Raw genomic sequence first — 15,090 nt, forward strand, 5'->3', positions numbered from 1 at the left:
GCGACTTTCGACCCTGTCCAGGATCCCCAGCAGGGTGAAATCAAAATACAAAAGATGGAGCCCAATCTTCCTGCCCCCGTATGCTGCATCATAAAAACCAAAAGAGAAAATACAGGATGTTTTTCTTTCATCCATAAGCATTCATTTATAATTAGCAGGACATAGATAGTTGCATCTAAAATAGCAGTCCCAACATTCTGGATCTACAGGCTGATTTTTGGGGGAAAATATGTTCCATTGACCAGAGTCTGGTTTTGTTTTCATGACTTGCATTCCACACATATGCAGATGAAACTCTCATTTCTGCTACTTGCACAGCCAAGTTCACAACAGGCCCGGAGACTGCAGATAGGTCTACTAAGCAGCAGCTGTGACAATCTTTTCCAAGGTTATTTCAGAATCTAGAGAGTTTTTCTGCATCTTTTCTTTGAAACATCAGTGGAGCAGGAAGGAGAGCCAGCCAGGGAGAGAAGAGGAGACCTTCCTGTGAACCATCCAGGCAGCCCTGTTTGCTGAAGGAAGCAGAACACCAGCACGATGGATCACTAAACAGGAGTCGTGTGACTGTGGAGCTATTGGTGTGGTAGTGGAACACTGCAGCACAGAAGACCAGGTGTTGTGAACGACAACAGACGAGGGCCTTCAGATATGGGGACTGCAGATGGCAACAAACCAGGGCCTGCGGACGGCAGTAGACTGGATGCTGCAGATGACAGTAGACCAAGGCCTGTGGAAAGCAGTAGACCAGGTGCTTCAGATGGCAGTAGACCAGGGCCTGAGGAGAGCAGTAGACCAGCAGATTGGGGACTGCGAATGGCAGCAGACCGCTAGACCAGGGACTGTGAAATGCAGCAGACCAGTAGGCTGGGGACTGTGAATGGCAACCACACAGCAGACTTTTAGAAAAAGAAACCAGTGCTATTTTGATTTCCAGTACATAACATAGAAAAAAATAGGCATAATTATCTAGAACAGAGAAAGTAGAACCAGGGCTAACAGCAAAGCACATCCAGAAACCATAAAAGAGGGATTTTCAAACAACACATTAATGGAACAGGCGATGGACACTATTGTGGTATGCAATACATGTTCCATGTATGTGCTTATGCCCAAAGAACACCCAAATTATACATGTATTAAATGTAAACTATGTGAACTACTAGTGGAATAAGTAAGGGATCTAGAAGCAACTCTCACCAAACTGCAACCTACACAAGAAAGCTACAACCAAACAGAACCAAACAATGGACAAATAGCTCCCAGACGATTTGACTCTATTGATAAATCTTGGAGGAAGACAAATGGAGGTATGTCACACATAGAAGGAAACACAACAAAGGAAGCAGCAGCATACATCTAACAAACCCCTACTGCCCAATCTAACCCAACCAGAAGCAGCCACATTAAAACTGAGCAACTGATTTGTCCCCCTAGAAATTGACAGACCCACAACCTCCCCTCAAAGAAAACAAGCAGAGATCTAGCAAAGAAACAACACCAAATGATAGAGGGAATTGAAGTTGCCAGAATCTTGGGGGAAAGTGATTATATCATAACGGAATTCAATATAATGCTAACACAATAGAAAATTATACAACAAATGTCTTAAACTTCAAGAGAGCTGATTTTAATAAACACAGAGAGAATCTTGGCAAGATTCCATGGATGAAAATCCTAAAAAGGAAAACAATGCAAGAAGCATGGAAAACTGTAAAATATGTTCAAAAAAGCACAATCCAATATCACTGAGATGTCCTCGGACAAGCGCTGGCTCTTCGGCTTTGAAACGGAGATGAGCACCGGCCCCTAGAGTCGGACATGACTAGCACGCGTGTGCAGGGGAACCTTTACCTTTTAATATCACTGAAAAAGAAAGACAAGAAATTCAAGAACAAACCAGCATGGCTTCACAAAGCTCTCTCTGTGAAACTGAAAGACAAAAAGGACAAGTGCAAAAAATGGAAAAAAGGGACATATAACTAAGGCTGATTACCAATAGACAGCCAGAACATGCAAAAATTAAGGCAGGAAAACAAAGGCTCAGAATAAATGAAAACTTGCAACAGAAATCAAGGATAATAAAAAAGTGTCTATCCCAAGCTACTTGCAACCAAAGTCCCAGAGCAAGAACCTGAACATCAGTGAACAGCGTTCTTGGAATTGGGGAGAATACTGATCTTCTTTCTTCTATTTACTAATTTAATCCTTGAAAAGATCCCCAAAGCAATAAAACCTCCAAAAGTGAAGGAGGGGACTATATCCCCATTCCCTTACAGATGGAAGTGGTGAATTAATATTGAAGGAGGAAAGAGATATACTAAAATTTCATTTAAAATACTACAGTCTGGTCCAATCTAGGAACTAAAAAACTGTCAAGATTATATCCTAAAGAATTTTTGATGGAATTATAAAAAATATATATAACAAAAATAACTTTTTGATTGGAAAAAAAACCCTTTGAAAACAGAAATAACTGCTGACATCTAGTGGAGAATCAGAGACTAGAACACTAACAATAAGGACTCAGAAATTGGCAGAATGCCTAGAAACCAAACAATAAAACAATAAAAACAACCATTGATAAAAGCAACTATCTATTGACTGCTCTAGTGAACCATAACTGCTCTGACTGCTCACACCCCTTGTTCACACTGTGGTCTTACCATCCTTTCCCATCTCATTGCTCCCTTTCCTGCCTCTTTTATTTTGCCCATCTCAGTCAATCTTCTTTTCTTTTCCTGTGCTCCATCCGCTGCTATACATGCTGATCTGGGGCTCCTTCTCCCTTCTCTATCTTCTCCACCTGCCTTGCTTGCACTTGGCTATTTGAGGCTATTGTTGGACTTTCCTCTGATCCCCCCCATAGCTCTTGCAAATAGCCATGTGCCCTGGTCTAATAATATGCATGCTATTCCACCATTGCAAATCTGCTGATCTTCCTCTGATCCATGGACTGGCCACTTCAGTGCATTCACTGCATCTGCATGCCACTCCTGCCCACCACTGCCTATCCCAGTCAATCCCATCTTCACTGGCCATTATCCATGCATTACTGTGCATGCGAGACACAGCACTCTCTGTCTTCACCTTGTCTGCATCCGATCGTCTGGAGTTGCTGTTGGATCACTCTCCAATTTTTCCCATCTCCCGACCTCGGTTGGCTGCTGTGTGTCTGACCTCTTCTCTATCTCATGAGTCGTGCTGCCCTCATCCATCCATCGCCCTTCCCCTGGTGGTGTACACATTGTTCTACCCTTCTAGGTCTCCCGGTTCTCCTCTGGTCTTCAGGTTGGGTGCCTCGGTGCATTTGTTGCAGCCAAATGCTCCTCCTGCTCCTCACCAACCATCCCAGTCAATCTCATCCTTGCCAGACGTCCTCCGTCCATTTCTGTGTGCCTGGGATGCCACCCTCTATCTTCTTGTCCCGTCCACATACGATCATCGGGAGTTGCCACTGGATCGCTCCTCACTTGCTCCCATCCTCCAACCTTGGTAGAACACTGTGTACGACATTTTTCTCCATCGCATGAGTCATACGGCTTTTATCTTTTTCGACTCCTTTCTTTCTGAGTGTGGGCAGTATTTTTTTGTTGTTGTTCATGCACTCTTAATGCTTGATAAGCTGGTAGCACCTCTATATGGCAATTAATTGAATGTGTATCTGACCACCAGGCTTCCTTAAGCAAGCAGCCTCCTTTAGACATGTGCTAGGGGATGGCCTCCGCCCTCATAAAGTCAAAAGAGTGGTTATTGTTGACTATGTGTTGCCAAGAGCCGTGGTGGAGCAGTGGGCTAATGCCTCCTTAAGTAACACCAGCTGCCTGCAATTAGTGCAGGTTCACATCCCACCAGGCTCAAGGTTGACTCAGCCTTCTATCCTTCCGAGGTAGGTAAAATGAGGACCCAAATTGTTGGGGGCAATTAAGCTGACTTTGTAATAATGCCGCTTGGGATGTGTGTGAAAGCCCTAATAAGCAGGCATATACATAGAATGAAGGCTACTGCTAAGCTTGTAAGCCACCCTGAGTCTTCGGAGAAGGGCGGGATATAAATGGAATTAAAATTAAAATAAAATAAAATAAAATATCTGTGAGCATTGCTCATGCCTTTTGACAGCCAACTTATGCTCATGGACTCTAGTCTTGAGCCATTTGGCCATCTCTCCAATATAATTACACTGGCAGTCCTTGCATCTTACTCTGTAAACCACCAATGACTTTTCTTCTTCAGGTAGTGGCTCCTTGGTGTGGTGCCAATATTCATCCCGTCGCCTCCGATACCCCATTGATGTATGGTATCATCCTTCCAGATTGCAGCTGTCAATCTATTCTGCATCCTGGATAGGGCTCGCAACTTGGGAGTCCTCCTAGATTCACGGCTTACCCTAGAAGACCACATAGTAGCCGTGACTAGGGGGGCTTTCGCTCAGGTTCGCCTGGTGCGTCAGTTGCAGCCCTATCTGGACCGGGATGCCTTGTGTACGGTCACTCATGCGCTCGTGACCTCTCGTCTTGACTATTGCAATGCTCTTTACATGGGGCTTCCCTTGAAGACCACTTGGAGGCTCCAACTGGTACAGAATGTGGCCGCGAGAGTTGTCTTGGGAGTTTCCCGGTACTCCCATGTTACACCTTTCCTCCGCGAGCTGCATTGGTTACCAGTTGTCTTCCGGGTGAGGTTCAAGGTCTTGGTGATGGTTTTTAAGTCCTTACATGGCATGGGTCCAGAATACCTCGGGGACCACCTGCTGCCGGCGTTGACTCCCCTCCGCCCTGTGCGTTCCCACAGAGAGGGCCTCCTCAGGGTGCCTCCGGTCAGAGAATGCCGGCTGGTGGCCCCCAGGGGGAGGGCCTTCTCTGTGGGCGCCCCGGCCTTATGGAATCAACTGCCGGTTGAGCTCCGGATGGCACCGGATCTTCGCTCCTTCCGGCGCGGGTTAAAGACCCATTTATTCGAACAAGCTGGCCTGGCCTGATGGGGGAATGTTAGGGTTTTAATGTTTTTTTGTATATTTTGATTGTTTTAATTTGGGCAATAATTTAATCCTTTTTAACTTTTGTACTTCTATTTATATGCCCTGTTCACCGCCCTGAGTCCTTCGGGAGAAGGGCGGTATAGAAATTCAATTAAATAAATAAATAAAATAAAATAAAATAAATATATTCAAAATTTTGTGACTAACAAAGAGTTAAAGTGAGACTAGTATAGCTATTTCAAGCTCTTTAGCTCTCATCAGCTAGTCTTACCCCTCTGGGATTCGAACCTGGGCAGCTTGCCAGTTAGGCAGCTGTATTAACCTTTAGGCCACAGGCTCCCCCTCACTCCAGTCAGTAGAGGACAGCGATGACATATATGTGTTGGGAGGAGCACCTGGTCTACGATGACATATATGTGTTGGGAGGAGCACCTGGTCTACCAAATATAAAGCAGTCTGTTCTGCGTTTCACTCCAGTCTGGGAGCATCTTTTGCAGGCAGACGCCACTACTGTGAACAATGTAAATTCAAAATTTTGTGATTAAATGAAAAAAGCTAATCCAGGATAGAATTCTGACTGAAAATGGATTTTTAATATTATAAGGTGCACTCTTCTCAAAATCTTTGACTTTGTGTGCTGTAGCCCATAAGCTTCACTAGACTCTTGCCAAAAAACAAAAACAACCAACCCTTCAAATATTCTTCACAACCACTTTTTTTTCAACATATAGAGGAAAATGCACATGAATATCCACTCCCCGATATATCAATGTTTGAGATAAAGTATGTTGTTGCACAGGGAACACTGTTACCTTCCACCAAAAAGATACCTATTAAACTGCTCACATTTGCATAATTTGGAACATGCTATATGGGGAGAAGATGGGGCAAGTAATGGGTAAAAAAAAGTATCATGACAGATCAAATATTGGTAATATTATCATGATATATCTTATATTAAGCAAAGGGTAAGCAAAATGAGCTCAATAAATAACAATAACAATAATAAGTACGTTGGAAGGGACCTTGGAGGTCATCTAGTCCAACCCCCTGCTCAGGCAGGAAACCCTATACCATTTCAGGCAAATGGTCTCCAGTCTCTTCTTAAAAACTTCCAGTGTTGGAGCATTTACCACTTCTAGAGGCAGGTTGTTCCACTGGTTAATTGTTCTAACTGTCAGGAAGTTTCGCCTTAGTTCTAGGTTGCTTCTCTCCTTGATTAGTTTCCATCCATTGCTTCTTGTCCTGCTTTCAGGTGCTTTGGAGTACATTATGTACATTATTCTTTTCTCTAATTGTATGTTTTTCCTTCTTCTGTACATATGACTTTTCACTCTCCCAAATTCTACATAATATCTTAGTTCCAAAAGTTCATAACAGTGCAGTAGTGTCTACTGAGACATAATAAACATGTTTCTCTCTGATATTACATTGCAAGTAATAGTATTCATTTCTAATTAAGTATAGAATTGTCCCTTCTTCTCCATGTCACAAGGGCATTCCAGCACACTGAAAAAACATGACTAGTTTCCATCCATTGCTTCTTGTCCTGCTTTCAGGTGCTTTGGAGTACATTATGTACATTATTCTTTTCTCTAATTGTATGTTTTTCCTTCTTCTGTACATATGACTTTTCACTCTCCCAAATTCTACATAATATCTTAGTTCCAAAAGTTCATAACAGTGCAGTAGTGTCTACTGAGACATAATAAACAGGTTTCTCTCTGATATTACATTGCAAGTAATAGTATTCATTTCTAATTAAGTATAGAATTGTCCCTTCTTCTCCATGTCACAAGGGCATTCCAGCACACTGACAAAACTAGGGGCCAAGAATTAGACATTGCATTGTCTTAACGTCTGCTCAGAAATACAGAACTGCATGTAAGGAGAAAAAGAAGGATTTGTGTTTGAACTGATATTTTCTTGGCTTAATTTCAGATAATGTTCATGGTCTAAACTTAAGGTAACATTAAGGGGTGGCCACCCCAACTCCTCATTTGAATAATAAAATAGGAGCTACTGTTTGATATCTACTATGGCCATATATTATAGTGAGTTGTTTATATACAGAACTCTGATTTTATTTTTTCCCCCTAACATAATATTAATTTCTCTTGGTTCCAACTGCAAACTCAGCAGTCCGCTTCCAATTGCTCACAAGTATTATCAGCCTGGAGACTTAATCATTGCTGCAATTATTTATCAGATCTTCTTTCTTTCCAATGAAATCACATTTCAAAGACTTCCCTCTCATAAAGTACTTGATCAGTATCTGTAAGTATCTCCTTCTGCTGCTACTCCTACTTCTCTTTCCTGTGTTACCACTTGCAATATTTTTTCTGCTGAACCATATCAGTTGCTAGTTAATCAGTAATCCAATGTCCATATATAGCCATTTTTAATTACAAAACTCACAGAAATACCTCCTGTCTTAACACAGAAGTTCAAATTGAGACAAATCGATTTGACTCATAAATTATATGAATTACTTTTTCTTCAGGAAACTTCCTTCCTTCACCAAAGTCCTCCACTGAAAGTAAAAATGTAGAGGTTGTAGATCCCCTCAGGTTAATCCTGATTTTTTTTTCCCTGTTTCATCTTACTCAGTAATGAAGCCGGAAATCCACAAGTGCATTTGAGATTTTTTTTTCAACCTTTTAAAATGGAACTTTCTTCTCAATCTTAGAATATTATAGACAAAATACAGATAGAACTGAAATTAAATGTTTATTTATTTAGTTGCATTTGTATACCGCCCTTTCCCTGAGGACTCAGGGCGGTTTACAGGGAATTAAAAATCAAAACATACAAAAGTTAAAACCAGTTAAAAAGCATTAAATTCACCCTGTACACTAAAAACCCCAGTTTTTAGTTACTGTAATATCTAAAGTGATCCTGGAAGAAATAGCTTACTATGAATTTGACAATGTAGTGCTATTGTTCATTAAGGACAAGGCTCCAAACATCCAGAATAAACAATAAGCACTAGATCTAGAACATTAAAAATATCAACTGTCTGAATATGAAGCAGAAATATTTGATGTTGTTTGTAACTCTCACTGAAGGTTCCTCACTCATAATTATCAACATACTTTGGCTCTGGCATTTGCTGTAAAGGAGATCAATGAACATTTTGGAATTTTACCCAATATTAGCCTCGGTTTCCACATTGCTACCAATTATCTTGAGGAATATACAACTTATCATTTAGCAATGGAATTTTTATCTACAAAAGATAATTTTATCCCCAACTACAAATGTAATGACCAGACCAACACGGTAGCCATCATTGGAGGACCCCGTACTAAGACCTGCGTCAACATGGCAACCACTTTATGCAATTACAAATTTCCTCAGGTGAGAAAAAAGATGGAGCAAGAGGAAAAGTCCATGACCTAGTTATGATTTTCAGATGTTGGGCCCACATGATAACTCTTGTGAGAAAGATTCCAGAGGCAACAAATATTTGTCATATAATGACAAGAATATCACCAAAGGATAGTCCCCTTTTTGCTTCATGAACAGTATTAAACTTATAGATGTCCTTAACCCTAACTGTATTTTTTACAAAGCCTCTTTCAGTATCCCACTCAAACCCAAGAATTGTATTAAGTAAAAAAAGAAAAGAAAATAATTCTTCCTTTATTTTTAAAAAAGTTTTCTTCCTTTTTTCCTCTGTTCTCCCATGTTTCCTCAATTAGATTACGTATGGATCAGCTCCTTTGATGAATAATGACCAAGCAGGTATTTTTGTCAAGTGGATGTTCCCTGATGAAATTCACCAGCTTAAAGGAATACTACACTTACTATTGCATTTTGAATGGACCTGGGTTGGATTGATTTCTCTGTATGAGGAAGACAGGGAGAGATTTGTTCAAAATAGTCTTTCCATGTTTTCAGAGAGAGGAATATGCTTTGACTTTATAGAATGTCTACCCCAAATGATGTATGGTAGTGAAGCTGCTGAAATGATGGATAAGACAGATAAAATATATAAAGTGATTATGTGGAGTACAGTCATTGCAGTGATCTTTAATGGTGAAATTGCAAGCATAGTGGCTTTGGGAATGATGCTCTCTGTTTTAGATTCTGATGATATTCCAAAGGAGAGAAAAGCCAAAATTTGGATCATGACAGCTCAGATGGAATTCACCTCTATTGCGATACAAAGACATTTGCCTATTAATTTTCTCCATGGTGCAATTGACTTTGCACTTCACTCAAAGGAGTTGACTGTATTCCAACAATTTATGAAGAAGCGAAACCCAAACTTTGAGAAAGAAGATGGCTTTATTAGGGATTTCTGGAAAGATGCATTTGAATGCTCATTCTCCAGCGATGTAAGTGAAGGGAATGCTGAAAGGATCTGTACTGGAGAAGAGAATTTGGAGAATCTTCCTAATTCTGTCTTTGAGACCACCATGGGTGGACTTAGTTACAGCATCTATAATGCAGTCTATGCCGTGGCACATGCTCTGAGGGCCTTGCTTACCTCAAATCTCAAAGCAGATCAAAAAATTGATAAGAGGAGGCACAAGTATTTCCTTCAATCACCATGGAAGGTAGTGTCAACTGATGCAAATTCAGGAAAATCTTCAGATCATATAAAACAATGTTTTTTCTTCTTTTATTTTGGCAGTTAAATATTAAAGTATTTATTTATTTGTTTGTTGGTTTTCATACTTCTTAACTACCTCCCTCCATCCTTCTTTCCTTTACAGATACTTTTGAATGTTATTGGTATTGTCATATGCAAGAAGACAGAAATGAAAAACTTTTACCTTTGCCAAATATTATATGTTATAAACACAGGGGTTACCATTGTAATATATATATATTATTCTACCAATTAATTCATAATCCATAAAATATTCGGTTGATCAAAGCAAATTAATGGTGTCATTTTTCTTTCTTTTTCAGCGTTGTGTTGGAATTTTTATATTAAAAATTTAGAGATGAAAATATTCAATAGAGTGGAAAATCTATGTGATAGAGAAAGCATTTCTTTTTCAATTATAAACAGTGTAGATTGGTGAAAAAATAGCATTCCATTGACCATCAACCATATGGAGGGAACTGAGATTCCTACATATAATTCAAGGAAACCAGTTAATGTTTATATTTCTTTGATCTTTCATTCAGCTCCACCATTTTTTGCAACAAGTTTCTTTTAACAACAGTGCTGGAGAACTGATTTATTTTGGTCTCAATGGGGAATTAGAAACTGGATTTGATATTTTCAACTGGGTCACATTTCCAAACAACTCCTTTCTAAGGGCCCAAATCGGAAGGATCGACCCCATGGCTCCCCCAGATAAGCTCCTCACCATTTCTGCCAAGGATGCTGTTTGGCCTCTTGTATTTAACCAGGTGCATCTCATTTTTCACAGAAATAATTTAACAAACACTACCACCTCATCAACACTTATTTAGCAGCCTCAATATTTTTTGTAAATGATATGAACATAAACTATTATAGTGTAAATAAATGCCTACAACATTTAACATTTATTTGGGTCCAGCCCAAAATTATCCCAAAATAGTCATTGTAGTAGTAACCTTTATTAATTAATTTCAGTGGAAGGAAACGAGATAAGCTAAGATAAAAAAGTATGATAAATTGGGATATGATAAAATAGAATGTAGATATAAAATAATATGAATACTACAGATCAAAAACAATAGATCCTTAAGTGAATTACTTTTACATGGAATATATTGTATAAAACATCCTTTGTTGGAGAAGCCTGAAAATAAACATATCAGTTGATTACTTGTATATTTGGTCCCTAACGAAAATATTTTTTAAAAAATGTCTCCCACTGTATGGATTTGTAAAGTGATAACTCTACTTCTGAGCCCTTGCTGAATCAAATACTGGAAAATGGAATAAGACATTTCAAGTAATTAGTATTTCTTTACTCACTTAAGTAGAATGATGACAGCTTAGGAAAGTGTGTAGCTTAATGGAAAGAAACAATTTATTCCCAAACAGTAAAAATATTTTAAAAATGGCATAGCCAGGCTTTTTTTTTTAATTTCATATCATTGGATTTAAATTTATATTTGTGGGGCTGCCACAAAGAAGAGGGAGTCAGTTTGTTCACCAGAGCACCAGAGGGAAGGATGAGAAACAATGATTTGAAGCTGACGAAATAGAGAAGTAACCTGGTATTAAGGAGAAACTTCCTAACAATCAGGACAATCAATCAGTGGAACAGGTTACCCCAGAAATTGTGGGTGCTCCATCGCTGGAATTTTTTTAAAAAGAGACTGGACAATCACCTGTCTGAGGTGGTATAGGTCCTCTTGCTTGAACAGAGGGCTGGACTAGAAGACCGCCAAGGTCCTTTCCAGCTCTATTCTATTCTATTCTATTCTATTCTATTCTATTCTATTCTATTCTATTCTATTCTATTCTATTCTATTCTATTCTATTCTATTCTATTCTATTCTATTCTATTCTATTCTATTCTATTCTATTCTATTCTATTCTATTCTATTCTATTCTATTCCAATCTAGTCAAGTCCCCTGAAAGAGATGAAATGAGGAACAGAAACTCTTTGTTAAAACAAAGTCTTCTGCTGGAGATAATATTTATTTGCCTAACCAGCTGATTAGTTAATCCAAGTGATTGCATACTGAGCATAAAAATCACAAACACACATACACACACACACAGAGACACACATATACTGTATATATCTATATCATAACATACACCAATAAAGAAGGATGCAGTATGATACAGAACACTGCTTTGTGATGAGACTTCTAATTTCTAAGAGGGAACCTCATTTATACATTACACCACACCCAGTTCAGTTTAGTAAATTCACAGGTTTAGGATTAGGCTTTACATTAAGTTAATAAATATCTTGTGGGAACAGTTGAGTGTGGTAATGATCATATTCTTTATAAATTATTAAAGAGAAGATAATTTTCTAGTCCTCCCTCCCTCAAGTAAAAAAACTCTAGAAATTCTCACTCTAGAAATGAGGACACAGTAAATCACATCTCAAAAGCTTTTCAAGAAAACTGCAAGAACTTCTCCAGGAAGTCTCTCAGAATTCTGTATGATTCAATGGAAGAAAGGTGGGGGAGGGGGAGGAAGAGTTAAGCAGTATTTCTCAAACTCAGGAAGTTTATGAAGTGTGAACTTCAACATGATCGCTGGTTAACTTTGGCAGTTGACATTCACACTTATTCCATAGTACTGTAGATGCTGAGGATTGAGGAAGAAATGAATTAAAGAATCTTTTGATGAATTTAAAACAAGAAAAAATGGTGAAATGGGACACTAAGGATTGATAAGTCTGTGAAGAGTTTCAGCATAATTAATTGATGAAATGGACACTCCCAACACATAAATTTTTCATATGAAAGCAATCTCATTTTATTTATGAACAGACATTGCCTCTTTCCATCTGTAATGAGAAATGTCCCTTTGGCTACAGCAAGATCAAAGTGGAAGGGAAATTATCCTGCTGCTATGACTGTAGGCAGTGTCCAGAAGGGAAGATAGCTGACCAAATGGGTAAGCAAAGGAATCTACTAAATATATCAATGATTTAATAAATATAAATGGTTTTAAATTTTTAATCAGTTTTATGGTAATGAAAAATTTTGAGCTATCTGATAGAGTCTATAGATGAGCAATGAAAAATGTGAACTGGTTGTTTATAGTTCAGTGAGATATTTAATATTTATACAGATTCTGAGTCATCCAAAGGTGCTTTTTGTACCAAGGGCATTTTTCAAATGGCAGCTGGACTTTCTTTGTTTTTCCATGAAAACATTTTGCTTCTCATCCAAGAAGCTTCTTCAACTCTGACTGTAGGTCTGGCTTCAGTCAGAATTGAACAAGCTTCTGAATGAGAAATAAAATGTCTTCAAGGAAAAACAAAGTTCATTTGCCTTTTAAAAAAGCAATTTTTGGAAATATTTAATGGTATAATCCATCAGTTTAATTTAAAAGGCATAATGTTCCTTAAGATTTGCAATAGTGGTAAATATCTATAGCTAGGGTGTAGAACAAGGGTAAAAGTTTGTTCTCCAAGCCTGTGGGTTGGTTTCTGAATATTTTGTGTACCACGCGAGGAACAACTTCAGTGGAGTAACATCTTCAGCTGACATTCCCTAAACTCCACTGAAGATATTATCTAGCCAGGTAATGAAATGTTGGAAACCAATCCCACATGCTTGGAGAACAAACCTTTACTCGCATTCCTATACCCTTAAATCTTTACCTTCATCCTCGTCAATAGGTTTTTCAGATTTGGATTATTCTCCTTATTGCTTGTAGAAGTATAAACATTTTGGCAGATAACCAATGCTTGTTATTAACCAATCCAGAAGGCTTTTTAGTATATGCTTTTTGACTGAAAGGTAATGTTCCATCAAATTCAACCCATGCAGCATTTGTTCCTACTATTTCAACCCTTTTTACTTCCTATTCTACCTGAAGAGTAAAAGTATCACATACAGATTTTGGTGTAGTTGTATAACTTAAGGGATATTGAAACTGAACAATATTTAATGCATTTCATTGTCAATCATTTTGAGAAAAAATAATGTGAAGTCATAGGATCTAAATAAATCGTGTATGTTATTAATTCTTCATGATTAAAAGTAAAGTAGTTTTGTGTAATAGTTTTGTTTCTTCCCCCAGACTTAGATGATTGTTTCCCATGTCAAGAGGATCAATATCCAAACAAGGGTCAAGATAATTGCCTTCAAAAAACTGTAACTTATTTGACTTTCCAAGAGCCTTTGGGGATTTCTTTGGTAATGATTGCAATCTCCTTTTCTATCATCTCAGCTGTGGTGCTAGGAATCTTCATAAAACACCAGGACACTCCCATTGTCAAAGCCAACAACAGGAACCTCACCTACACACTTCTCATTGCTCTTCTGCTTTCCTTCCTTTGTACTTTGCTCTTCATTGGGCAACCTGATAAAGTGAAATGTCTCATGAGACAGACTGCTTTTGGCATCACTTTCTCTGTAGCCCTTTCTTGTATTTTGGGTAAAACAACCATAGTAGTTCTTGCTTTCATGGCCACCAAGCCAGGCTCCAAAATGAGGAAATGGGTGGGGAGAAGGATGGCCAACACTGTTGTCCTCTCTGTTTTCATCGCTCAGTTCAGCATTTGTGTACTGTGGCTGGGAGTTTCTCCCCCATTTCCAGATTCAGACATGCATTCCATAGCTGAAGAAATTGTCCTGGAATGTAATGAAGGTTCAACCACAATGTTTTATACTGTCCTGGGCTTTATGGGGCTGTTGACTGCTGTCACTTTCACGGTCGCCTTCCTAGCCAGGAATTTACCTGATAGCTTCAACGAAGCCAAATTTATCACCTTCAGCATGTTGGTCTTTTGTAGCGTCTGGGTGTCATTTGTTCCCACATATTTGAGTACAAAGGGGAAATATGTGGTTGCTGTAGAGATCTTCTCTATTTTGGCTTCAGCAGCTGGATTACTGGGCTGTATCTTTTCCCCCAAGTGTTATATCATTATTCTGAGGCCTGATTTGAATAAGAAGGAGCAACTGATAAAGAAATGAAGCTGATACTTTTTTCTGATCCTTTGAATGAAACACTTGGTTACTTTTGCCCAATAGGGCTTTTTTTCATTTTTGCATAATCAGATATATAGAGATGCATATATATATATTGCACTCTGTCTATGACATCATGGCAGATAATACACCTTTTAAAGTTTTTTTAAAACAAAAGTGGTTCTGTGAAACAGTTTTAATTGGGATTTCTTCCAGACATAGATGATTGTTTCCCATGTCAGGAGGATCAATATCCAAACAAGGGTCAAGATAATTGCCTTCAAAAAAACTACAACTTATTTGACTTTCCGAGAGCCTTTGGGTACTTCTTTGGTAATTATTGCAATCTTCTTCTGTCATCGCAACTATAGTGCTAGGAATCTGCATACTACACCAGGGCACTCCTATTGTCAAAGCCAACAACCAGAATCTCAGCTACACAGTTCTCATTGCTCTCCTGCTCTCCTTCCTTTGCACTTTACTCTTCATTGGGCAACCTAGCCAAGTGAAATGTCTCATGAGGCAAACTGCTTTCAGCATCATGTTCTCT

The 15,090-nt window shown here is 38.7% G+C and overlaps 1 protein-coding gene across 1 annotated transcript; it reads left to right on the plus strand.

The window, feature by feature from the left end:
* Nucleotides 1–5,343: 5,343 nt before the first annotated feature.
* On the plus strand, nucleotides 5,344–14,546 carry LOC308678604 (vomeronasal type-2 receptor 26-like; the record flags this gene model as incomplete). Its single annotated transcript, XM_081345830.1, has 5 exons — nucleotides 5,344–5,496; nucleotides 8,096–8,335; nucleotides 8,680–9,540; nucleotides 12,390–12,516; nucleotides 13,651–14,546. The coding sequence occupies 5 exons, from the start codon at nucleotides 5,344–5,346 to the stop codon at nucleotides 14,544–14,546; spliced, it is 2,277 nt and encodes a 758-aa protein (XP_081201956.1).
* Nucleotides 14,547–15,090: the final 544 nt, after the last annotated feature.

Source organism: Vipera berus (genome assembly GCF_964194415.1).
Source record: "Vipera berus genome assembly, chromosome: Z".
In the NCBI taxonomy this organism is placed as follows: Eukaryota; Metazoa; Chordata; class Lepidosauria; order Squamata; family Viperidae; genus Vipera; species Vipera berus.